Consider the following 25,991-nt stretch of genomic DNA (forward strand, 5'->3'; position numbering starts at 1 on the left):
AGTGTCCATTTGGTACGCCTTATAATCAAAGTGGTTTTGGCAGGTAAAGTGGCAGAACACGGCCATGGCAGTATCTACTACACTGTGAAACACAGGAAAAAAAAAACATATGCAATGTCAATGGGGTGAGGGACACCTCACACCATCAGCTAATTGCAAGAGACTGCTATGACAGCCTGCACCACCAAACTTTTATGTCAAAGGTTACTGTTCCACTTATATGTGCAGCTCGACCCAGTGGTATAACGGTTAGAGTTTAACGCAAAGTTTGCGATGAGTGCTATCCTATTTCCTGGATGGGAATGAAGTGACATGCTGTACTGTCTCATAATGAAGTTCGAAAGCCATCCGACATGCATCTGCTGGTGATTCAGGGTCTACTAATACCGCAACAGAGGGGGATTTCGTTGCGCCACAAAGATTCGTGTTCCCTTTAAAGGCACTTGGAGCTGTTCTGAAGTGCATCAATGCACAGGTTTTGATAACAGCTTGAGAAGGACGAAGTGACAACAGTGGTACAATGACTGCAGCTTGTCAAGGCAGTGGTACTATGAAAATAGCATGCAAATGAACCACCAGCTATCGTAAGTACTGGTTGTTCTAAAAAAGCTAGCGTTGAACACTGACTTCATCTACATTTAGAATGCTATTCACATGCTTCGATATTCATCATAAATACCCTCTGCATGAGGTTGCGGTATTGGCAGCTACGTTATGATGGAGGAAATGCGAAATGCATAAATGGACATTACTTCAGAAATCAGAAATGCTTTTATTTTTCCAACGAAATTGTTGGGGGTCCTTCAGGGGAAACAGCTGCACAATACAGCTTGAATGTGCCTGAAGGCCCTCACATGGCAGCAGTAGCACTAAAACCAGCATATATACACATGTTTAACACATATCCAAATATGATACACTATTTGAATGCAACTAAAAAAGTGCAACATGTCGAATAACACTTTTTTCCAACGAACACATGGTATTTAAAAACAACATAGATATCCAACACATTTAGTGAGAGGAAATGTCAAAATACATTGTCATACATCAGAAACAGTGGTATTTACAACACTAAGAAAGGCACTGCTATAAACATGACAGAATAGATCGAGTAAAAAGGGCCTGTCTTTTTGTCCCGCAACAACAATCGTCGTCTGGCTTGCTTGCGTTTGCTTTCTTGAAAACTCGGCGCTGGCCACTTTCCTACCACTTTCCTGATAGCGCAGATGCCGTTCATGACCAGAAAGTACCGGGCGCACGGCGATAATGCAAGGAAAGGAGGAGGAGGAATAAACTTTATTATCAACCAGCAATTTAAGTGCCTTGGCCTAGGCCTCCCACGTGGGGACGTCGAGGTCTTGCCTCTTCGCCGCGTCGCGGGCTTGCTGGATGGCCCATAGCTGATCGTCGAGGTGGGGGGGGGGGGTGATTCTTAAAAGGAAGAAGGAAATGAAAATGAAAATTGGGTGTAGAGTGCACAATAACTGTCTCTCAAGTGAGGACACCTCAACCGATACACTCACGGGGGACTGGGGATTGAAGGGAGAGTGAGAGTGAAAAGCGGATGGTAAAAGAAGAAAAAGAAAGGTATGAGTGGAAAAAAACGGAAAAAAAAAGGTGAGGGGGGGGGGGGGGGCAGGAGAACGGGCGTCCGAGTCACCGTGGCGAGCGGCTGGAAAATTCGTTCGACTAGGCCGGCATCCTCGAGAAAAGCGAGTAGGGCCGCAAGGGCTGATCGGCGACGGTGCACGTGGCCGGTGGGATGGAGCAAGTCCTGTAGGGTCGCACACGGCAGTCCGACGAGTCGGTACTTCATGACGAGCCGCTTCCGCGCAGTGTTCAGAGAAGGGCAGTCAAACAATAGGTGGCACAGGGTTTCGATCGCGCCGCAATCGGTGCAGTTCGGTGCAGCGGCGCCGCGAAGACGATGCCTGCGTTCCGCGGGCCACACAGAACCGGTCCTCAGGGCAAGAAGAAGCGCGCGCTCGCGGCGAGTGAGACCTGTGGCTGGGATGGGAGGAGGGGGGTGTCCAGCGGCGACCCGTGCGTCCGGATGCTCGCGCACCAGCTCCCGGCGAAGGTTGTTGCGTGCCGAGTCGAACGAGCTGGCGTAGTCTGTCAGCGAAGTCTCGGCGGAGTCTCGGCGCGAAACGAGCCGAAGTCTCGGCTCGTTTTGCGAGCTCGTCTGCAGCCTCGTTGCCCGCGATGCCGACGTGTGAAGGGAGCCACTGAAGGACCACGTCACAGCCTCGTTCCTGGAGGGCCAGCAGGCTGAGAGTGGCGCGCTGAGCAAGAAGGGGGCCTCGTTCCTCCCTCGCGAGCTGGCGCAGGGCAGGTTTCGAGTCGCAGAAGACTGCTGCGCTAGAGACGGCCGGCGAGTTGCGCAGGATGTCTGCAGCCAGCTGGAGCCCGACTAGCTCAGCTGTTGTTGAGGATGCACAGTATCGCAAGCGGCACTGTCGTTCCGAGCTGAGCTGAGGGGCTATGCAGGCGGCCGCGGCTGAGCGATCCTGCAGGACGGACCCATCGATGAACACTTGCGTCCTCCCGGCCAGGTCCTCATACATCCGCGCCGCGGCCTCCTGAGCAATGGCACTGAGGGGGGTGTGGCGTTTGGATCGAATGCCCGGCAGGTGCAAGTTCACTCGAAGGGGCACTCCACGGTGAGGGGGTGGCCAGCGCGAAAGGCGTGCGGGATCGTCAGCCACTACACCGTCGTACACGTCGATAAGTTGGCCGACACGTGAGTTTGGCACAGCACGTAACCGCGAGAGGAGGGGACCTGCATCAGGCGCTCGGTGGAGACGCTGCAAGTGGCAAAATGCGCGCAGGTCCGCCGTGAGTGACGCAGGCCACGCACGAGCCTCCGCGAGGGTCACGGCCACACGAGAGCCACGAGGCATTCCGTGACACATGAGGATGACTCGGCGGTGGTCCTGGTCTATCAGTCGCCACTGTGGCGCCTGCTGCGCAGGGCAGCGCACTATCTCGACGAGAGGGTCTCGGTAGTAACATTCTGGTACTGGACGGGACATTCCCACAGCATGTGAGGGAGCGATGCTACCTGTGTCTTGCATATCTTACAAATGTTCGTAGTGTATATGTCGGGGTAAATCTTGTGATATCGGGAAAGTGACGGGTAGGAGTTTGTAGCAGGCGCAAGGTAGTGGCCTGAGCTCGGCATAACTTGTGGTTAGGTGGAGGGAAGGTTCTTCGGGAAAGGTAAAATGACTTCGTAAGGTCGTTATAACTGGTGAGACGATCGCGGTCAACGCCCTCACCTATGCGGCCTCCGGCACGGTTGACTAGACCTCGTGCAGCGGAGTGCGCTACCTCGTTGAGGTTGGTGAGATGCGGGTGGACGTCGCCTGCCAGCCTTGGGACCAGGCGAGAGTAATTTGGTTTTCGTGTGTACGAGTCGTTTGGTGTAGAATGCGCAGTGCTTGAGGGGAGACTCTTCCTTTGGCATAGTTGCTGATGGCTGCGCGAGAGTCGCTTACAATTGTATGACAGTTCGGATTAAGCATAGCTAATGCTATGGCGACCTCCTCAGCAGTTTCGGCATTTGGAGAGATGACGCTGGCTGCATGACGTAGCGTTCCGCCAGTGGTAGCTTTCGCCACGAAGCGATGTCCAACCTGGTATTGAGCGGCGTCCACAAAGCTGACGCCGTTTGTTTCTCCATAAGCTTTCATAAGGGACGTTGCCCGTGCCTTGCGCCTTTCCTTGTTATATTCGTGAGGCATGTTCTTGGGAATTGGGTCGATGTGTAAACAGGCTCGGAGGCTCCCTGCGATTGAGTGCTTATCACCGTGCTGTCGATGATAGTTGATGCCGTGTTTATCCAATATGTGCCTGCCAGTTTCAGTAAGTGTGAGCCTCTCTAGGTGTGAACGGCGTTGGGCCTCAATCAGTTCGTCGACAGTATTGTGCACACCTAACGGAAGTAAAAGGTCTGTGCTTGTGTTGGTCGGCAGTCATAGGGCAAGTTTGTGGGCACTGCGGATGATGATATTGAGTTTTTCTTTTTCTGCCTTATACCAATTGTGGAAAGCGGCGACATATGTGATGTGGCAGATGACGAAGGAGTGAACGAGGCGAATGAGACTATCCTCCTTCATGCCCTGTCTCGTGTTTGTCACGCGTTTGAGGAGACGCGATCTATTGGCTGTTTGGCGAAGGATCTTAGTGACTGCCGTGGCGTTCGCACCATTTGACTCGATAGTCATGCCTAGGATCCCAATGGTTGAGACCACTCGTATGGTGCCTCCATCCTGCGTATGGAGGTGGATCTCTTCGTAAGTGCGTTTGGAGGTGGAGGTCCGAGAGGGGCGACCACGGAGTGTAGGGGGATACAGTAGAAGTTCCGATTTGTTTAGGGAACATCTGAGGCCTGTATTTTGTAGATAATTCTCCACTGTATCGAGGGCCTCTTCTAACGCTGCTTCAATTTGACCATAGCTGCCCTTGGTCGCCCAGATGGTTATATCGTCCGCATAGACGTCCGCATAGATTGCGTGTTGAATGTCGTCATGTTCCTGGAGCTTCTGCGCCAGGCCGATCGTGACGAGGTTAAAAAGCATCGGCGATATGACAGATCCTTGTGGGGTGCCCACGCATCCAAGAGTGTGCTCGTCGGATCTGATGTCCCCGGCCACAAGCAGGGTTGCCGCTCACTTTCGAGTAAATGTCGCCAAATGACGAGCAAAAAGTCGCCAAAAGTCGCCACTTCTTTTACAAACCTCGCCAAAAAAGTCGCGCCATTCTAGATATGTGCGTCATACCTAGTAATAAATAAAATTTCCTCTCACATATAGCCCCATAGAATACACTTCCATCCAAGACTCTGAATTATATTGACGTTTCTCAATGCCAGTCGTATCGCCCGCTCCACCATGGGAGTTCATGGTGCTGCTTCTCCGACTAGCCGCAAGATAGATGTGCGTGGTGGCACAAGGGTGAATGAATGAAACGCTTATGATATCCTTCCATCCCTGTCCGCTCGTTTCAAAGGTAAAAGTGTCGTAAACCTTGGGCGAAAACCTTGAAAGCGTTGTTTGTAGACAGCTTTACGTACCCTTATATGAATTAAAACGATTATAAAAGGTTTATTGAAGGTAACACGACCGAAGCCTCAGAGGAACCGATCATTAGTGAGTCTTACACCTTTTCAGTGTGAAATAATATGATACTGGACGCTACCGACCCTTTATTGCAGTCACTTATATCTACACGCGTCAATCCGATGCGTTATTAATGAATAGGTAGGCAATGTTAAATGTTGTATAGCAATTGTTGCCATTGCACACGCTCGCCGAGAACAGTGGAAAATGCCTCAATAAATATTCTTTTATTGCACAAATAGCCGCGTATCCTCCTCTCTTCGCTATTCCAAAACAGCCTTTACCAGCTGTATTGGGGGTACTGCAACAGTGAATAAGTCGCCAAGCTATTTAGAACAGTTGGAGCTTTGGCGGAACAAATGGTCGGAACACGCGGCCAACCCGTCGCCTAGCCCCTTCAGAAGCGAAATTTAGAGAAGCTTAAAGCGCCGAAAGCTATTAACTTATAGTCAAACACTGCCCTCTCGCGGTTTACATTTTGCTAGAATGTCTCTGGGGGACGTTCCCGTACCTCCTGCCTCTAGGTGAATTGAGGAGATACACACGAGTTACAGGACGGACATACGGAATGACGCGTAATGTGCACATTCTACTCTTAGGTCTAAAACCAAGAACAATAAAGTGAATGCCGCCGCTCATTCGTTGCGAAGACACTGAGCTTAGGATGTATAACTCAGCGGAGACCTAAGCCGAAAATCACCAAAAATTCGCCATGTCGCCATTCATAATTTTAGGTCGCCACGGGCCCCTCAAATTCGCCAATTTGGCGAAAAGTAGCCACCATTGGCAACCCTGGCCACAAGGTACGCTCGTCGATCTGAGAGAAAGTCCCGGACGTAATTATAGGCGCGTTCTCCGAGGTTAAGTTGTGAAATGCGCTCTAGTATTGGGGAGTGAGCAACATTGTCAAAAGCGCGCTCAAGGTCTAGTCCCAAGAAGGCTTTCGTATGGTGGGATTTGCCATCGAGGATTCGGTGCTTGAGTTGGAGCATGGCATCCTGCGTTGACAGGTGTGCCCTAAAACCGATGATGCAATGCGGGTAGGCTGCCGTATCCTCGAGGTGAGAGTTCACTCGGTTAAGGAGCGCGTGCTCCATGACCTTGCCTACGGATGAGGTTAAGGAGATGGGCCGAAGGTTTTCGAGACTAGACGCCTTGCCTGACTTAAGAATAAGAACTATTTTGACAGTTTTCCATTGTCGGGGGATGGACCCCTGGCGCCAACAATCATTGATGTAATCGGTGAGCAGTTCTACAGATGGGTCTTCAAGGTTCCTCAGGGTTTTGTTGGTGACGCCATCCGGACCGGGGGCCGATCGGCTGTTCAGCTTGTGAAGGACGGTGTAGATCTCGGCTACAGTAAAATCCTCGTCTAGGGCGGCATTGGGTGACCCCGCGTACGGTGCGTGAGTCAGCGAAGGGCCTCTAGGGATGTACTTTTGGAAGAGTGTTCTGATTACGTGGTCCTTGCCGTATGCTTTGGTTTCTTGTAATATTAGTTTGGTTAGTCCGTCTTGTTGATGAGTTCTGGTTGTGGTGCCGTCGAGAAGGTGTTTGAGAATTTTCCACGTACGCGAGGTATGGAGTTGGCCGTCCTGTGTGCTTCGCTGTCGAAGCTGCAGAGTTCTGCCCATTGCTGGTGACTGAGAACCCGGCAATGTTCCTCGATACTCTTACTGATTTCAGATATCTTCTTTCTGAGTCGTTTGTTTAATCTCTGTCCCTTCCAACGATTGAGGATTGAAGCCTTGGCCTCAATGAGATGGGCGAGTCGACTATCCATTCTTTCAGTCGGGACGTTGGTTTGAATTCTACGTGTAGCCTTTTGGACATCTTCCTGGAGACTTCGCGACCATGATTCGATATTGGAGATAGATGAGTCGGTCGGCTTCGTTACGCGGCGTTTGCAGAAAGCGTCCCAATCCACCCAGGTGAACTCCCGTGGTGTCGTTGGCGAAGCTGTGAGTTGTGGGATTGTGATTTCTATAATCGAGTGATCACTGCCTAGGTCCGAGTGGGTGTTGCGCCATTGAGCATTCACCGTGTTTTTCGTGAAAGTGAGGTCGGGTGTCGTATCTCGGGCTGTGGATGTGCCGAGGCGTGTTGGGAAGGACGGGTCGGTGATGAGCGTTAGGTCGAGATCATGAGAATCTTGCCATAAGTTGCGGCCCTTCATGGAGCTGTGTTTATAACCCCAGCCCGTGTGCGGGGCATTGAAGTCACCGCAAATTACGAGGGGGTTGCGACCGGCGACGTTAAGAGCTTTCTTGAATAGTGATAGGAAACGGTGCTGATGCTGTTGAGGGGCATTGTAGACATTCAGGATGAAAATGCTAGTTGCACGCCGTTTATTCGGGATCAGTTCGACGAGAATATGTTCCGTGCGACCATCGTGCAAGTCGTGCTCGATTACCGCGATTTTGTTTCTAACGAGTGTAGACACTCCGTGCTGAGAGGTTTCCGCGGTGAGAGACTGGTAGCCAGGAAGCGTGACTGGAGTGTTGTGTGTTTCTTGGAGCATGAGAACGTGTGGTGTCCGAGGTAGTGTGTGAATGTGTTGTCGTAGTACGCGTTGTTTGTTGAAATAGCCTCGGCAGTTCCACTGCCATATAACCATGTCCGTATTATCAAGAGCCATGATGGTGGGTGGATGGGACCGTCAGTGGCTGGGCGAGGGAGTGTTGATTGACTCCACTCGTGTCCATGTCTACTGAGGAGGTGACGGTATTGACTGCTGCGACAACGCTTTGGAAATTGCTCTCTAGGGCGGTGACCCTTTGAGTGAGTACCAGCATTACAGTCTGGAGATTTTCTACGGCGCCTTGTAGCGACGTGAGCATGTCTTTGATTTCCGAACGTGCCTGCCCTGTGAAGCTACCGTCCTGCTGTCGGAGGGCCCTCTTCTTGGGAGCTGGTGTCAAGGACTCTTCCGTCAAGAGAGAGCTGGAGGTTTCTGGGGGTTCAACAGTGGCCTGGGACCTGTCTTGTTTGAGGCTTTGCACCTCCTGTGTGAGTTTATTTATTAGGTCACGCAAGGCTGCGTTCTCTTTTCTAAGTTCATTATTAACTGCGTTGTCTGCTGGTGGTGTAGGTGTGGGGGTTGCTATCGGACCCTCTCGCGAGACGCCTTGCACAGCCTCTGTGAAGCTCACCTTGTCGGTAGTCGGGTGGCCTCCTGGTGTCGATCGGGTTCTTGACCTGGATCGGCCAGCTCCAAGGCGGGAGCGGGAGCGAGATCTGGAGGGCTTCTTGGATTCCCTGAGGGGGGGGGGTCGTTCGGCTGGGTAGAACTCTCTTGCGCCATACGTCGTTCCCAAAGTCGTTTCCGGATGACATACGGTGTCTTGTACTTGGCGGTACACGTTTTGTCCGCGGTGACGTGGGAGCCTCCGCACAGAGTACACTTGGGAGAACACTGGTGTTCACGGTCTGGGTTCCGTACTCCACAGCCTCTGCAGATTTTGTGTCCGGGTGCGGGCATACGTTCACACGATGCCCGAGGCGACCACATTGGTAGCATATATCGATTTGCTTCCTGTAGAGGGAGCACGGGATGAGCGTCGCGCCGTAGCGGACAAGGCGTGGTACTCGTGGACCGTCGAATGCGATGATCACTGCTGTGGTGGAGGCAATGCGCTTGGCAGCCAGGACCAGAGGGTTACGGTCGTTAACTATGTTGGCATCTATCATTTGGGCATTTTCGGTATACCGCGGATGACTCCTTTCGTGGTGTTGTCCGGGGCAGCCTCGTAGGCGTTGATCTCGTGAATGACACCGTTCACTTGTATAGACTTCATTCGAACATACCGTTCGGCATTGAGTTGACGTGGCGTATTGACTGCGACGATATTCTGTTGCACGTTAGGACAGATCGTGTCGTGTTGTTCTTCGGGGGTGAGTTGGGTAGCTTGAAAAATGGCTGCAGTGACGGTGAGGCTGCCGACCTTGTTGATGTTGAGCCCGCCTTTCGGTCTGACGATAATCCTGATTTCGTCCTTGGGTAACTGGGGCATGCGGCCTGCCTTGAGGACCTGCGACTTGATGTTCTTCTCAGGTTTAGAGCTGTAAAGAGAGTTTTGCGACGAGGGGGCGTTGCCGAGAGGTGGGTTCTTGCCACGTTGCACTTCGGAGCGACGAGAGCGGGCTGTCTGCCATCCCATTTCGGCGGTAAGTTCATCTTGGGATATGTTTTCTCCAACCACGCGAACTTCCATCTTCCGTTCGCTGGGGTGCACGGCACGTATTCTGTTGAAGAGCTCGCGCGGAGACACGCCGCGCAGCCGGCGCTCAGCCGGCACGCCTGTTGTGCGAGCAGTTGGCACGCACGCCTAGGCTTAGCGTGGCGTCGGCGTGGCTATGACACGAAATCGTTTGTAGTACTGGCAAAAAAGGCAGCACACCTGAAGAATAGACGTCCTCGGATTCCCCGTAACTTCACAGATCGGTTGGTATGAATTGTAGGGCGGAATTCATGAGAAATCGCTGCAAAACCTGTTGCAAAAACCAAAGCCGATGTGGGCACGCCCGCACACCTCGGCGATCGCAGCGCCTCCGAAGGAAAGGAAGACAAAATAAATGACGATTATTGTTGTGGGACAAAAAGACTCACACTTTTTACTCGATCTATTCTGTGAGTGTATGGTGCACCATATGATGGTACAGTATATATTGAAACGCTGAGCGCGAAATAGATATTACAAAAGAAAACGCGAAAATGTAAGAACGGTTTTGTTTATGTATTCATTACGATTGACAAAACTACTGTCTAATTTGTTTGCGAGTCAAAGTATTTGTAATAAATCTTTTTCCTTCCAATTTATTTAACAACGAAGGTATGCTATGTCGTAGTGTCTGCATGAGATAATTTGTGCGGCTGTATGGTACGGACCACCTGTCTTGGCTACGAGTGCGCGAGTCACTTTTTTCTATTCATGTCGCGACATATGTTTTAAGAACGATTTGATATTGTCGGAGCCGTAACAAAATGAATATAGAAGTATTCGTAAAGGCTTGCTGCACGTATTATGTTATGTTTTTGAAAAAGTTGCGTGCTGGGATCAATATAGGGTACATTCGCTATTTGTCGAAGCGCGCATTTTTGAAGTTGAAGAAGTGCACGAATATTAGATTTTGCGGTGGTGGCCCATGCAAGCGCACAATAGTTAAGATGCGATTCAAACAAGGCATAATATATTTGCAATTTTACCATGTCAGGAAAAAAATGCCGACAGCGAGACAGCACACTAGTGACGGCAGATGCCAACAATTTTGAGGTTAGTTCAACGTTAACAGGCACTGCAACTTGCATTGAAGTGCCTCTTAGTAGCCCCCGGGTGGCCAAAATTAAGGAAGGTCTCCCCTACGGTGTTTCCTCATAAAAAGCTGTTTTGGCATGTAAAATGTCCAAGTTAAAATTTTACAGCGCAAGCTGTTATGAGATCACAAGAAGGGCCGTTTTTGGCGCCGTAGTTGTCCCTCGCCGCCGCCGGTGTCCGTAACCACTATTGCTCGAAATAAGAAAAAAAAAGCGAGATAAGGAAAACATTCAAGGATGGAATGAGGTTTGAACCTAGGCCCCCTGCGTGGGAGCCCAGTGTACTACCTCAGAGCCATGCCGGCACTTGAAACTGCTTGGCAAAAAGACCCTATACAGGCTTCATGTCGAGCAGGAACCACATTAACATATGTAATGTAGCGTCGTAGAAGAGCGAAATAACAACCAAGCGTCACAGAACGCGAATTCTGTAACCAGGCGTCACACAATGCGAATTGCGGAACGAGTGGTTCGTTGAATGCTTCCAACCCATTACAAAGGGCTCTTCCATAATTCTTCATCGTCATCAGCCACAGCATCAACAAAGTGCACATAATGCCTTACAGGTGTTTCGCAGGCACTACGGTTCTCCGCAGAATGACGAAAAATTGCATAGTGGCTGCTTCCCTACTTCACAAAAATTATGATGATTTATAGCGTAGTGGGTTCCTCGCAAATGCACTTCTATTGCTTGGCAAGGAAGCCCAAAAGGCTCCCATGATTCATTTCCTCAGGGTCTCACTAAAGTTAACTCTCTCTCTCTATCTCTTTCTCACGTTAGCGTGTTATAAAGCATGGTGGGAGAGTGAAATAATGACTGGGCGTCACACAATGCGAATTACGTAATTAGTGGGTTCTTTAAAGCTTCCAACCCATTACAAAAGGCTCAATCATAATTATTCATCGTCATCAGCCGTCGCATCAAGAAACTGCACATTTGGTACCTCGCTTCTCCGCAGAATGACGAGTAATGTCGTGGTGTGTGCTTCCCAACTTCACAAAAATTATTTGTGGCGTAGTGGGTACGTTGCTCGTGTACTTGTATCAGTAGCCACAAGAGAGTTTATAACGGGCTCTAGAAATGCCGCTCTTCGAGCTTTCGCTGTGACTGTGCTGCGCTTTCCGCGCAGGCCGGGCGTTTTTGTTTAGACACCATAGATGAGCTCAGCCAAAATTTTTCTTTAGTGCATATGCTTCTTCTATGTCACATTGTCGCATTGTTCATCCTTGCTGTGATGTTGAACAAGCCATTCTACTTGTTAGTGCATGTCAAGTGCCTGCTAGCAGGTGCTCTGCCACAACAAATTTTAGGGGGTTGAGAGAAAAATGATAGGTGTAAAGGGACCCCAAATATTATTAGAATACCTGCAAAGTAAATGACATATTAGTCAAAATAAACAAAAGGAAGTGAAACTGAACTAGGCATGCTACATGTAGGAAAGACAATCGAGGGACAATTAGAATAATGTACTGGGTCGAAACAGTCAAAATTGCGTGTTTGATAATAAAGGAGAATGAAGTGACAAAAATTAACTGACATTTTATATAGCAGGAGACGCTTTTGCTTATGTACTGACAACAGAATCATTGGGAAATGAAACGTTCTAAATTCTGAAAGTGAGTTTATTCACTGAGCCTCAATAACCACTATTTTATCTTATATTAATTAAAACCTCAGGACCTTGAAATTTTTGTGCAGAAACACTCTTGCAGTGTGCTTGCAGAAAAATTTCAAGGTCATGCGCTTCATTGAGTTTCGACTGTTGTTTCCAGTTGACTTTTGACGCGTGGAAGGGCTGGGGAATATTATTTCACCAAGCAAAGGCACAACAGTAAAAGTCTTGCAAAGAATTGATTTATTTCTTTATGAGGTCACAGAAGACTGTGATGTTTTCTTGCACATAATGACTGTCAATGTGGCATTTGCATTTTCAATTTTTTATTCTAGGCACTTGTTGCATACCCCAAGTTATTTATTTACATCGCTGTCACAGTGTTGCACACTCATTGTGAAGAACTATGCACGGGTTGTCTCAATTGTGCTGTGTTTTGTCAACACACTGACCCTTCCAGAATAGTTTGTAAGATATTTAGAACTGCATTTCTCCAACCGGAAATGTCGGAGCCTCATGCTTATTCTTTAGTGCTTTTGGTTTGCTTTGTACTGTTGTGCGTTACGTCCTCTCCACTGAAGTTACTAAAGAAGCATTGATTGGTTGGTTCATAGTGTTTATTATGCCAAAGCGACTCGGGCTATGAGAAGTGCCGTAGTGGAGAGCTCTGAATAGTCTACACCAGCTGGGATTCTTTAATCTTGCACTGAAATCGCATAGTACATGGGCCTCTAGCACTTCGCCTCGTTCGAAATGCCACCTCCGCAGCCAGGATCAAACCCGCATCTTTCGGGTCGGCAGCCGAGCACCGTAACCACTAGGCCCACAAGCCAGCAAATATGATCTGGGCATGGAATCTGCTCCCAACAAGCTTTTTTCAAGAACTTTCAGCTTTGAAAAGGCGTATGCATAGTCGAAAGATGTTTGGTAACAGCACCGTATGCCACTTGAATTCCTACCGTACGCCATTTTACAGCGAAAGCTGTTATGAGATCATTTGAACGGCCGTTTTTGGTGGCGTAGTTGTCCGCCGCCGCCGCCACCGCCGCCGGTGTCCGTAACCACCATCGCTCGAAATAAGAAAAAATTTCCAGGATGGAACGGGGTTCGAACCTGGGCCCTCTGCGTGGGAGCCCAGTGTTGTACCTCAGAGCCATGCCGGTGCTTGGAACTTCCTTGCAAAACGACGCTATACAGGCCTCATGTCCAGAAGGAACCACATTAACATATGTAATTTAGTGTGGTAGAAGAGTGAAATACCAACCGCGCACCACACAACGTGAATTCTGTAACCAGGCGTCACACAATGCGAATTGCGCAACGAGTGGGCTGTTGGATGCTTCCAACCCACTACAAGGGGCTCTGCTATAATTCTTCATCGTCATCAGGCACAACACCAACAAAGTGCGCATGATGCCTTACATGTTTTTAGCGGGTACCACGGCTCTCCGTTGACAGAAGAAAAATGGCATAGTGGCTGCTGCCCTACTTCACAGAAATTATGATTTATAGCGTAGTGGGTTCCTCGCAAGTGCACTTGCATTGGTTGCCAAGGAAGCCCATGAGCCCATCATCCATTTCCTCAGGGTCTCACCAAAGTTCTCCATAATTTAAACTTGCCCAGTTATCTGTCTTACTGAAAGTTAATATAATAATATCTGGGGTTTAACGTCCCAAAACCACGATATGATTATGAGAGACGCCGTAGTGGAGGGCTCCGGAAATTTCGACCACCTGGGGTTCTTTAACGTGCACCTAAATCTAAGTACACGGGCCTCAAACATTTTCGCCTCCATCGAAAATGCAGCCGCCGCGGCCAGGATTCGATCCCGCGACCTTCGGGTCAGCAGCCGAGCGCCATAACCACTAGACCACCGTGGCGGGGCATATTACTGAAAGTTCTCCCCCCTCTCTCTGTCTCTCTTTCTCACGTCAATGTATGTTATATTGCATGGCGGGAGAGTTAAATAGCGGCCGGGCGTCACACAATGCGAATTACGTAACTGGTGAGCCGTTTAAAGCTTCGAACCCATTACAAAGGGCTGAGCCACAATTCTTCATCGTCATCAGTCGTGACGTAAACAAAGTGCACATAATGCCTTACATATGTGTAGCTGGAACCTCGCTTCTGCGCACAGTGACGAATAATGGCGTTGTAGGTGCTTCCCAATTTCACAAATATTGTGATTTATGGCGTAGTGGGGACCTTGCTAGCGTACTTGTATTAGTAGCCCCAAGAGAGTTTACAACGGGGTATAGAAATGCCGCTCTTCCAGCTTTCGCTGTGACTGTGCTGCGCTTTCCGCGCAGGCCTGGCATTTTTTGGTTCACTTGGTTGCGCTAGAACAAATGGCTTTGTCGGCTGTGTGTGTGTGAAGCCTTGTGATATTAACAGCTTTTGCATCTTCTGGCGCATTCTTCAGTGAGTGAAGTACCCGAAGTGACATGTATTTTTTTTACTCACTTGCTGAATTCACCTAGGTATTTATTTACGCCAGTGTCACACTTGTGAAGAACGATGCACGGGTTGTCTGAATTGTGCTGTGCTTTGTCAACACATTGACCTTTCCTGCATAGTTTGCAACATATTTAAAACTGCATTGCTCCAGCTGGAAGTGTCAGAACCTGAAGTTGATCTTCTAGTGCACTTCATTTGCCCTGTAGTGTTCTCCATTTTGTTCGCTGTACTCGCATTTACCAAAGGGGTACTCTGCTCAGTGGATTTGGGAGTCTTGTGAGCACGGCAGCACTGCAATATGTTGTGGACATGGCAAATGGTCCCAACATCGGAAGTCAGTTCCGAAAAGAGGTAGGCATACTCAAAAGAAACTCAGTAACAGCACTTTAAGCTACGTCAGAAAGCACAGTATGCCGCTCTGGTTTTCTGTGTTGGTTTGGGATGAGTGATGTACGTTGTGGAAACCACACGTTGTTTTAACAGTTTTGTACATAAGAGACTCTCAAGATTAAAAGAAATAAACAATCACCATTTCTATTACTGTTGCAATGAAAATTGTTTTTATCTGCGGGAGCGGCAGTTGAAATGGAAGGACAAAATGGTGCTTATTACATGGAAAATTGCTGTGGGATGGTCACGAGATGTTCAGTTTGTGTGTTTATGGTCTCATTTTCTTCGAGAAAGCTTCAGCTGAAATTCAGCGCTGTGCCCTGTGTCCCCTTCTCCTCTTCGTCCATATTAGCGACGCTGTTACTGTACCTGCTCATTGTACATTTGTCGCAACTTCCAATTGCAAATCTGCGGAGATATTATCAGATTTTACTGAACGATATATTTTGAACTACTTCCACCACCTAACCAGGTGCAATACTCCTATGTCGTATCTAAGACCCTACTCGCCTTTGCACTGAAATAATGGAGGAATTTCTCTCACTACGAGCGACAAGAGAGGCTTACCCTTTTTTTATGTACTTCGTGACCGTTCTGGTTCTCTGTGATGGTAACTTATTCAAACATTACCAGCAATGATGAAATGGGCAACGGTGCTGTTATTCCAAATTTTCAGGGCCTCTTTAACTTGACATATGGTGTCAAAACAAAAAAAGCAGAACAAGAGCCAAAATACTTGAGATCCCAATAATTTCATTTATGAAACTTGAGCAGGTCTACTTGTGTTACGTTGTGTTTTTGTTTCGCACAACGTGCAGGTTCTTTTTTTTTTTTTTGGAATGTCCGAGGCGTCACCTCAAGACACTCCCCAAAAGGACGAGGCCGCTTGCAACCCACATTCAATAACAACACTGAAACCAGAACACACAACACTAACAAAGACAGAAGAGTACACTACAGAAATAACTGACCTTCCGACCTAGGCCAAGTCACTAAGAACGAATAAACTACATGCTTAGTTCCTGATCACTCAGTCTCTAGCATTCAGCTTGTCGCGGAGAGAGACAAGACACGACGCCGATCTCATCAAGGTCAGTGATGCCGAGGTTTTTGGAGCGAAGTACGGCGCCGATGAGGGACGCCGTTGCCGTCGGCGTCTAGCGGTTCGATGATCTCAGGTTGACAATGTAGTCGAAGCGCCGACTCCGAAGATGTGTTCCGGCCGGACAGCTGCGTCCGAACTCGAGCCTGAAGCCCGACTGCTTGGTCCTGTCCACGGGCACCGGAACGTTCTCCCAACAGCAGCAGCAGCACGCCAGAGAACCACGGCCAGGAACAGCAGGTACCCACAAGTCGCTCAGGTCTCAGGTAGACGAAGGTAGACGCCGTGGCTCAGATCCGAAACCGGACGGCCAAGACGCGTGGCCTGTCTTCCTCGCTGCTTCCCAGCTACTGCTTCTTCCTCTTCGCTTCCCTCTCTCTCCGCGTGCTTCGGAACGATCGCTGTGGCTCTCTCTCATTGGCATTTCATTTTTTTATTCCTTTTGCTCTTCTATGCCCGTGCAGGTTCCTTTTTTTTGTTGTCTTCGATCTTGTTCCTCGGCGCGCACTTTCAACTTCACGCACTTCACCACAGCTTGAACAGGGGCTGTGGTAAATCTTTTGTGCACCCATGCCAGGTAATCGGGCCACTCTTCCAGCAAGCTCTTTTGCAATGGCTTCATGAAATGAAGCCATTGCAGAATGGAAGCAAGTCAGCCAGCATAGGAAAATTAAAAAACACTAATGCCACTCGGGCCGCATACTTTTTTTTTTAAACATAAGGGGTACCACAAAACAACGAAAACATAACTACAAGGCTTTGGCTGTCTTGCGGTGGATATCCACACTTTAAAAATTTGTAACGCAAATAGAAAAGTTCTTTTCAGACTTTGGCCTTGCGCAGTTCGTTTTTCTCCGACGTTGCACCCCGAAACGTGAATCTCGAAAAGCATGTAGACACATGCTTTTCGCAACCTTAAAGAATGTATGAACAATGTATTCGAACGGTGCAGGTGAAGTTCACTTAAAAAGGCGGCGGTGCGGCTTGTGGTCGCGCCTTTATTCACTTTAAAGCAACACCCGTTGAAATATTACGTACGGAGCGCGACTGAGGGTCAAATTTGGCCAGCTGCGGTCCATTATTGCAGATATAAATGAATTCCATAGGTCAAGAACGTTTCAGTTATTCATCGGAATGCGGCTACTGCGGAAAGCATCGAACCCGAGTCGCGGCTCCTACTTGGTCGCTGTTCACAATAGCCGTGGAACGAACGCAGCCTCGAATAAACTGAATGCTCGCTCACGCGATTATTAACAGCTCTTTTCTGACAACCAAAGCTAAAGCGACATTACTTAAAGTATCACCTTTATATTAAGAAGGCCCTCATGTCGTTCAGTTCACGACAGCTCACGCGAATCCCCGCGTACAATGTCATGAGTTTCATGCACTACAAAAAGACACCGACGGGTTGTAAGCAGAAGCGATGCAGCGCGAATTTCAACAGAAAATGTAAGGGATTAAGACTTCACTTACCTACGTGGCTTGAGAAAACCTCGCGGAGTTGAAATATGTATACTGTGGGCCATCATTGGCAGCGTGGCTTGACAAAGGTGCTTCACCATGTATTTTAACGAAAACTTCATGTTTTGCAAGAAAGGATCATATTTAGGTTGTCACGGAGGGTCGGGCTTGTTCACTGATGCACGAAACATGCAAAGCCGTAGTTTCCCTTTCTTCCTAGCGCGTTAACACTGAGGCTATCACAGCCCAACAAGGGAGCGACTGCGTAGTGCAGCCATTTTCTCATCTACTAGCCCTCTTAGAGAGGACGCTCCTGAATTCCGCTAGGCGGCGCGACAGTCTATAAACATTGCGAATACCGTGAAATCTGTGCGCGCAGCCTTCACTTGTGTGATCCACGTCGGACCAATGTTCATCTCCTCCGGGGAGTCGTGTTGAGGCGTCTGAGGGCTCATTTGGCTTTGAGGCGCGGAGAGGGACTGTTCACGAAAACCGCCACGATAATGCGACTGTGCGAGCGGAAACTACCGCTGAACGCGTCCCGGCGGAAACGAAACTTTTGAACCGCCGTTCACCATTGAAACGCCAAGTTTCTTCCAAGAGTCAAAGCGAAACGCACAAGAAGGATTTTGTGACGTCTTGTAATGCACATGATGTTATTTTTTATTATGAGTACTTTCCGTACTAGTGACATATTGTACTCGGGACTCTTGACGTTATCGGGCTCATTCCAAAATGTCCCACTGGTGGCGCATATCGTGTCCTGCATTTACGTGATATCTCAATTAGTAAAGCACTGCTGTTGATAATACTGATGTTTTAGACGTTCTCAAACATTGACCTTTCACTATGACTTAAATTGTTATTTGCCTTTAATGTCGCTTTATACCAACATTGACTCCTCGTCGACGTCAAGCGAAAGCGTTTAATAGACTCTGGAACATATCGGAGGGGGCACCAGATAACTATTTGACTAGGCATGCCAAAGGTAATGAAATGTAATTGTGCTGTCTCGTTGCTTAACCACATGCGATCACGTTGGTTCGACAAATGAAGAAACCGCGACACTTACCAAATGGAGAACAGAATCGACGTATTTCTGCGCATTTTGGGCGTTATGAAGAAATTCACGAAGTGAAATGTTGTGCTCCTTTTTGAGTCCTGAAAAAGAAAACGATATTATGGAGGGAAATCGACTGCATCCTTGCAAATCGAGTGGATCCTTGAATCCGCCCGCTACTTTTACACGGTACAGTGAAATTAAAGCTAGCTGAGCGCCATCTTCAAGGACGCTGTGGCAGCGCTATTCGCACCTTTGTGACGTAGCTTTCGGTGCCCAGCTGCTTTGGGAGATAGTGTAACTCTGTGGCACCTCAAATCATGTGGGTACTGCGTACAACAGAACTGCAGAACCAAAGTTTCTTGTGTATACGTTGTCCAGCACAGGTAACGACGTTGTGCTCTTAAGAAAGCTGCAGGTTGTTCTTGCCTGGTGCACTGCAACGACGTCACAACGGTGCTCGGCGTCACATTTCAGGTGACAGTGAAGAAAGCAAATACCAGCAAAGATCTTTATTCGGCGAACTTGTGAGCAGACGAAGAATGACACTCAGATTGCATTGATATCGGCGCACACAGTCGTCGGTCGTCGATCAAACTGACCACCGGATAACGCGCGTCGGCATTTACACATGTGGAATCGAAGATTCCAGTGTTATGCTTGGTGGCCGCGTTAGTTCTTGAATAAATTTGACTGTTCGCCTTGTGCGCGAATTCTTATGAGAAGAGTCTAAAATAATTGGGAAGGTTCGCAGACATTCCGGCGCGAAGAGCAGTGGTTGCATGTGTAACGGGCCTATTACATAAAAATACAGAAAACAAGCGCCCATGGTAACATAATATATTATGCAACCGTGGTTCGTGTTTGCAGAACGTGCAAAAAAAGGTGCGGCTCTCTATTTTCCCTCACAAACGCCACTAGACTGCAGACATGTAACGTACAGTAACACCGATTTAGTGTTTAATCTTGTATTACTAGTAATATACTAGTATGAATGTGACGCACTGAATTGAAAGGGTTTTTTTTTCCGCCTGAGCATTTATTACTCACGACTGTACGCTACCGGGACCCCTCTTCTAGAATGAATTTCCGGCAGCAGAGTATGTTTATGCGATTACTTGAGCCCATTTCAAGCAGTTTCGGCAAAACGCTCACGCTATCCCGAAGACCACCTTCCTCGTTACTACTCCCATGCTGTGAGAACGAAAGCCAATTACTTCCCATCTACCTTTTGCCATCTAGCGTATGCTTTTTGCCATGTAGCACCATATCGCACATTTTTGCGGTTTTGCTACCCGCACGAACCGCCGTGTACGTGGACACGGAGGGGACGTGTTTTTGTAGCGTTAGCTACACTTGCCTAGCCGGAGCCGATTTCGCGTGGAGGGTCATGAGCCGTGGTGCGCATGCGCGAGGATCAGTGATGTTACACAGATGGGTCACCAGAGCTGGCGTCTCCCGTGCTCTCTGACACCGTCGCGCGCGGCTCGCCGCTGCTTGTCTGTGCGTTCGGGAGGAGTGGCGTCGTAGGCGCGACAGACACGCCGGCGCCGTCGCGCGCGCGGACATCGCCACGGCCGCTGCTGGTCTGCGCCGCATTCGAGAGGAGTGACGTCGTAGACACAGTGGCGCCGGCGCGCGCGCAGCTATTCGCCTTCGCTGTGCAGTCGCCGTCTGTGATTGCGCTGGGGCCGCTTGCTAGCGTCTCTGATCAGCTGAACCTTTGCTAACGCTACGTATATCCTGGCATAGCCGAGCTAAGCCACTGCAAACTTTTTTTAAAGTAAGGGCCACACGCCCTAAGTGGTGCGGAAGAAAGCAGAAGTTGTGGCTGATGCGTCGCGAAGAAACATAAATAGAAGTGAACGCTGCCCCATAAGCTGAAAAAGAGCAAAAGGATCTCGCACTCTCTCAGGCACATGTCTTTTTCGATGAGATTTTCTTGCTTCAGACCTGCACCTTTACCGAAGCTTCTGGCAAACGCTTCGGCCCCACAAAAAGTGCAATCGTAAATCTCAACACTGTAGTTACGTAACGGGCAGAAATTGCCTTAATATACAGCTCTCACTGCCAACAGTGCTTCACGCATATTACGTGCGCTTCACTTTCTAGCAGCCTCTCACTTACACCTAGTTACCGTAATTACATTGTAGGTTGACCCATTTTAAGTAAATTTGAAATTCCAAGTTAAGGGGTCGACTTAAAATCGAAATCGAAACTAGTTTGGGTTGTCAGGTCGACTTACAACCGAAACTGAAACGAATGAGAAATCAGGCCAGCTGTGGCAGAGTTACGACATTACATCACTCCATTACCTTAATTACCTCAATCGAGGGGTATTACATAGCGGTGGTGTTTAATAAAACTCTACAAAGGAGTTTCTAATAGCTTCAAAAAACGTAGATGGGTTAGTGATGGCAGAAATGGCGTGATGAAGGCCGTTCCAGTCTTTTGCTGCTCGTATGAAAAAGGAGGCTTGGAATGTGCTGGTCCAGGTGCGTGGTAGTGCGACTTGAAGAGGATGACCTGTGCGATGAGATATATGTGAAGAGGGTGTGACGTTAAAAAAATGGCCAGCGGCGTTTGGCAAGAATAACCTTTGCGGAAGCCATGTTGGCAAAGGCGAAAAAAGTGTACTGAGTCCAAGAAGTGGAGGATATGGGAATATATGACGTGCTCCATGATTTTCTAGGGGATGCTAGTTAATGATATGGGACGGTAATTGAGTGGCGAGTCTCTGTTCTTTCTAAAAAGACAGGGAGTGCAAACACGGACACAAGAAAGAAGATATCGCTAACAGGAGGCTCACCTTCTAATCTATCTTACATTGTCGAGATTGCAAGTGCACGCCAAATTCGATGAATGCGCAGTGTTGTACCGTCATAGAAATAAAGAAACGCGCCTGATGATTGAAGCATGGCATATCGAGAATAGTGGTAACGCATGCGTGAGCCAACCGTCGATTAACTTGCATAAAGATGAAATCAAATGCCTTAACAGTTATCTTCCACGTAGACCGCCACGCGTGCCGAATTGATAGGTTCGCCTGTTGCATGGGCATGCGCAGATAAGTTTTCGTGCCTTCTTTCTTTTCAGCCGTTGTGCGTCTCTTCAGTTGTTAGTCGGCGTTTGTGGTGTCCTGACTTCTTTCTTGTGTCCGTGTTTGCACGCCCTGTCTTTTTAGAATGAATACTTACCAACTAGCTCAGCTCTCTGTTATTCTGAGTCTCTGTTACCTGATTTGAATACTGGAACGACCTTGCCCACTTTCGCCTCTGGTTACAGGATCCTTGTTAATAATGACTGCGAAAATAACAATGTTAGCTGTGCGGCACACACATCTTTAATATTTATTAGGAGTTTTGAGTTAACATCATCCACGCCTGCAGAAGATGAAAGCCTGATATTTTCTAGGATCGAAATGATTCCGTCCGTACAAAATGTAATTGGGGACATAAACTCGGTAGTGCAAGGAGGTAATGATAAGTCAGGAATTGAACTTCCATTAGCAAAAACAGAGAAAAAGGCCTCGTTGAAAATGTTCGCGCATTCACTGTTGCTGAGTGCATCGCCATGCGCATTTAATACACTATTGGTGCGCATCTCCTGAGGGTTTATCATTTGCCAAAATTTAAGAGGGCTGGTTGCAATCATTTTGGGTAGCTTATGGTGAAAAAAGGACTGCTTGGCGTTTCGAATAGCCCTAAGATAATAATCTTCAGCGGCATATTATTTTTCCCATGCAAACAGGAGTTCAGATTGCTTGGCTGACCGAAAAAGGCGTTTCTTCTTGTTGTTTAGCTTAAGTGTATTGAACAGCATGGCTTATTTCGGTTTGCGGTGAACGTGATTTTCGAGAGAAACTCCTCGTCAAGAGTGGCTAACTTATCTTTAAATATGTCCCAGTTTTCATTATTAGAGCATGTACGGCATACTCTCTCGAATTCAGGAAGGAAAGCGGCCAACTCGTTAATATTTAGCTATAATTGCCCTTGTCGTAAAGACGGATTGTCTCGAAACCAAGAAGTTGTGTGGATTTGTGTGGATTATGTGGTCAATAAGAGATGTTATTGATGATAAGCTCTCTGGATAGCTAGGTAATATCAGATCTAAAATGCTGGAATTGCTCGCTGTGACGCGCGTCGGTTGTCATGCAAGTTGGGTTAGATTGCAATTAAGGCAGAGATCTACAAAGGCTCTTGCGGGCTCACTGCCGACAGCTGACGGGACGCTGCTGTTGCAATCTATTTGAAGAAAATTGAAATCGTTCTGCTCGTGAATACTGTTTGCTAAGGTCACTGTAGTTATTGTCAAGTTTATATGTTAAATCTGGGATACTATTTGAAGGCCTATAGCAAACACCTATAAGGACGGTATGAGGGCAAGCACGGCAAACGATCCAAAGAATTTCAAGCTCGGAAAATTCGGTCCTGGCCACCGAGCACGGTAACTGTTGGTGCACGGCGATCAGAACCCCGCCTCCTCGCGCGCCCGTACGGTCCTTCCGATAAAGGAGCGCGCTTACGTTACGGCTGTACCTGTAACATGTACCGCATTTTCTCGTGTATAAGCTGCACCCTCCAGCAACGGTTTGCGGAAAATTTTTCTAAAAATTACCCCCTCTTGCTGCCGCGAAGCTAGCTTTTCTGCATATCTTTGAAGCGCTACCGTGAAGCCACCTTTGAAGAGTGGAATTCGAGGTTTACTTCTGCGACATCGTGAGTAAATTTACTTTCTGAAATGCGCTCAGACTTTTAACGCGATAGCGCTAGAGGGCTCGCGTCGCAGAAATTCCGGTGTCGGTGCCAGCGTCGCTATCGACGTTTGTGAGCGGGAAATCGTCCGTGAGCGAAAAATCGAGAAAGATGCAAATAAAATAAGCAACAAATATCTTCGGTCCCACTGAGGATCCAACCCGGGCCGTTTGCGTGGCAAGCAGACGTCCTACCACAAAGCCACGATGTTACTTACAGCTGCTTCGGAAAAAAAACAGTACATAAATGCCATGTAGTGAAAGGAGTCTCCTTAATGCATTTTGTTCGGCAGGTGCCACGACGAAAATGAGCCCATTCGGCGATTTGTAGGCGCATTGGCAAGGCCATCAAACGATGTTTTTTGCGCGACGAAAAGGCCGGTATAGTGCAGCCATCGCCACTAAAAACATACACGAACTTTCAAACAGCTCTAAAAATGGACAACTATGTCCATGCAGCGGAAAACATATCAAGCCTACGCCTGCTTTCTGGAGGAGGTGTTGATCAAGCAAACAGCAAACGCTGATAATGTGCTGCTATCTTTGAGGCATTGTGAGAAATATGTCTCTACTCTTGCACAGGGAAGTGCTTTAGATCGAAAACCTGTACCATTACTATAGATAAATCGCGCGCGCGCGCGCGTGTGTGTCTGTGTGAGTGTGCGTGTAACAATACAAATTAATAAGTATGCACTTAGCGGTTGAAGTGCGCACTAGGGGCCGGATTTCGCTATCGCGTTCAACTCTTAAAGGCGAAGCTTGAGGGTCCCTCAATTTTTATTTTCGACCTACATTCGAATCGACTGACAATCATGTAAATACGGTAGTTTAATCTTGGTACCAGGCCACTACAAACACTAAAGAGTGACCCTTGGTAGCGGAGATCTTTCGCTATTGCGTGCGTCTTGGCAGGATCTTGGCGGCAGGATGCCGAGCGTGGATCCCAGCAGTTAGAATGTCTCTAGCCCTACCTGTAAATTGTGGGCTGCTCCCAATGGTAGACTGCGAATTCCCTCAGATACACACAGAAAACCCTGTTAGGTTCGCTTGCAGGGTGCGCAGACGACTCCAGTTTGTGGCCCACTTGCGCCGTGCGTCGGAGCATACAGTAGTTTCTCTCCATCAAGTGTATTGCCGCATGCGCTCCTTTCATTCTATGTTTTATTGTTAGCGCCCGCTTACACGCGTTAATGCTGGCTTGCGCAAACTGCGCCAGAATGTCTGGGAACGTTCCAGATTACTTTGGGATGATCTGTTAAACTTGAGCGCGGAAACGCGAACAGCCGAGTCTTTTCTGGAACTAACGCGGCCACTAGCGATTAGGCTGGAATGTTCGATGTCGCATGTATAAATGCCGACGCGCCTTAGCTGTGGTAGGAATCGTTGCGCATTCAATCGGACGAACACAGGAAGGAAAGGCCAGGGTAAACGGCAAGAGCGCAAACTATCAACTGGCTTTATTCATTTGGTCGCTGCATATATATGCACTTTTTTTTTACTTTTTCACACGTCCCAAATAAATCGAAAGAAAGGGGGAAGAAAAGAGCAGGAAACACATAACAATGATAGCTCACGTCAAAAAGCTCTAAGGAGATTATCGACGGCCGACGTTCTGTTCGCCGCTATCAGTGTACAGTGTGTATTGCTGTGGTTGACTTTCCGTTTCCAGGCCATAAGTTCAGCCAAATAAAGGATTTCATCTCGGACACGCCGACTGCTGCCTTCGTCCACCTTACAACCCCGTAACAAAAGGCTGTCCTCGAGTTAATACAATTTTTGGGGTTTTACGTCCCAAAACCACAATATGACTATGAGGGATGTCCTAGAGGAAGGCTCCGGAAATTTCGGCCACTTGGGATTCTTTAGCGTGCACTTAAATCGAAGTACACGGGCCTCAATCATTTTCGCCTGCATCAAAAATGTGGCCGACGAGGCCGGGATTGGATCCCGCCACCTGCGGGGGGGGGGGGGGGGGGCAGCAGTCGAGCACCGTGGCGGGTACTTGTGTTTAACAATGTCCAACGAAGCTGCTGCTGCTTTTGAAAAGTGCACATCTGTCTTCCGTGCAATGAATAGTTGTCTAAAACCAGGATGAACGAGTTTTTAAAATCTGCCTTGATTAATAAATTTCACCGGGTATGGTAATGACCATTTATATGAGCTCTGTGGGCCGGTGACAGCTGACTATCCGAATTATTCTGAATATTTATTTATTTATATATTTATGCAAGTACCTTAAAGGCCCAAAGGCATTACATAGGGGAGACAGAACTATAAATAATACAGCATAACACAGTTTCAAAACAAACAGAATTGAGGAAAGAAATATCTAAGATAGTACAGCAATACTTTCGGGCAGAATATCAATGTCCTATGAAAGTAAATAATGTGCAAGTAATAGTTAAAGCTGTAATTCAAACACCTCAGACATTTACAAATGCTCCAACAATACATGCGGCACTACAACCAAAAGTACGACTTCTCACAGTTTTTTTTTAAAACAGAACTAAGCAAAAAAAAATTTTTCTAACCAAGATGGTACAGTAATACTTGCGTTGCAGCAATATCAATACATCTTATGAAATAAATAAATGTGCAAAAATAATAGTAATCTAAACACCTCAGACATATACAAATGCTTGAGCAATATATACATATGACACTAAAATGCAACTAAGAAACAAAGAATTACGAATTGCATTTTAATGTGCAAT

The 25,991-nt window shown here is 47.9% G+C and overlaps 1 protein-coding gene across 1 annotated transcript in view; it reads right to left on the reverse strand.

The window, feature by feature from the left end:
• The window catches only part of LOC119389737 (organic cation transporter protein-like), a 282,311-nt gene that overhangs the window by 239,827 nt on the left and 16,493 nt on the right, over positions 1-25,991 (reverse strand). The window contains exon 2 of the mRNA XM_037657112.1: positions 18,537-18,625. Within this exon, the coding sequence (XP_037513040.1) occupies positions 18,537-18,625 (89 nt within the window). The remainder of the gene's footprint in view (positions 1-18,536; positions 18,626-25,991) is intronic.

The sequence above is a fragment of the Rhipicephalus sanguineus genome, chromosome 1 (genome assembly GCF_013339695.2).
Source record: "Rhipicephalus sanguineus isolate Rsan-2018 chromosome 1, BIME_Rsan_1.4, whole genome shotgun sequence".
NCBI classification, from domain to species: Eukaryota; Metazoa; Arthropoda; class Arachnida; order Ixodida; family Ixodidae; genus Rhipicephalus; species Rhipicephalus sanguineus.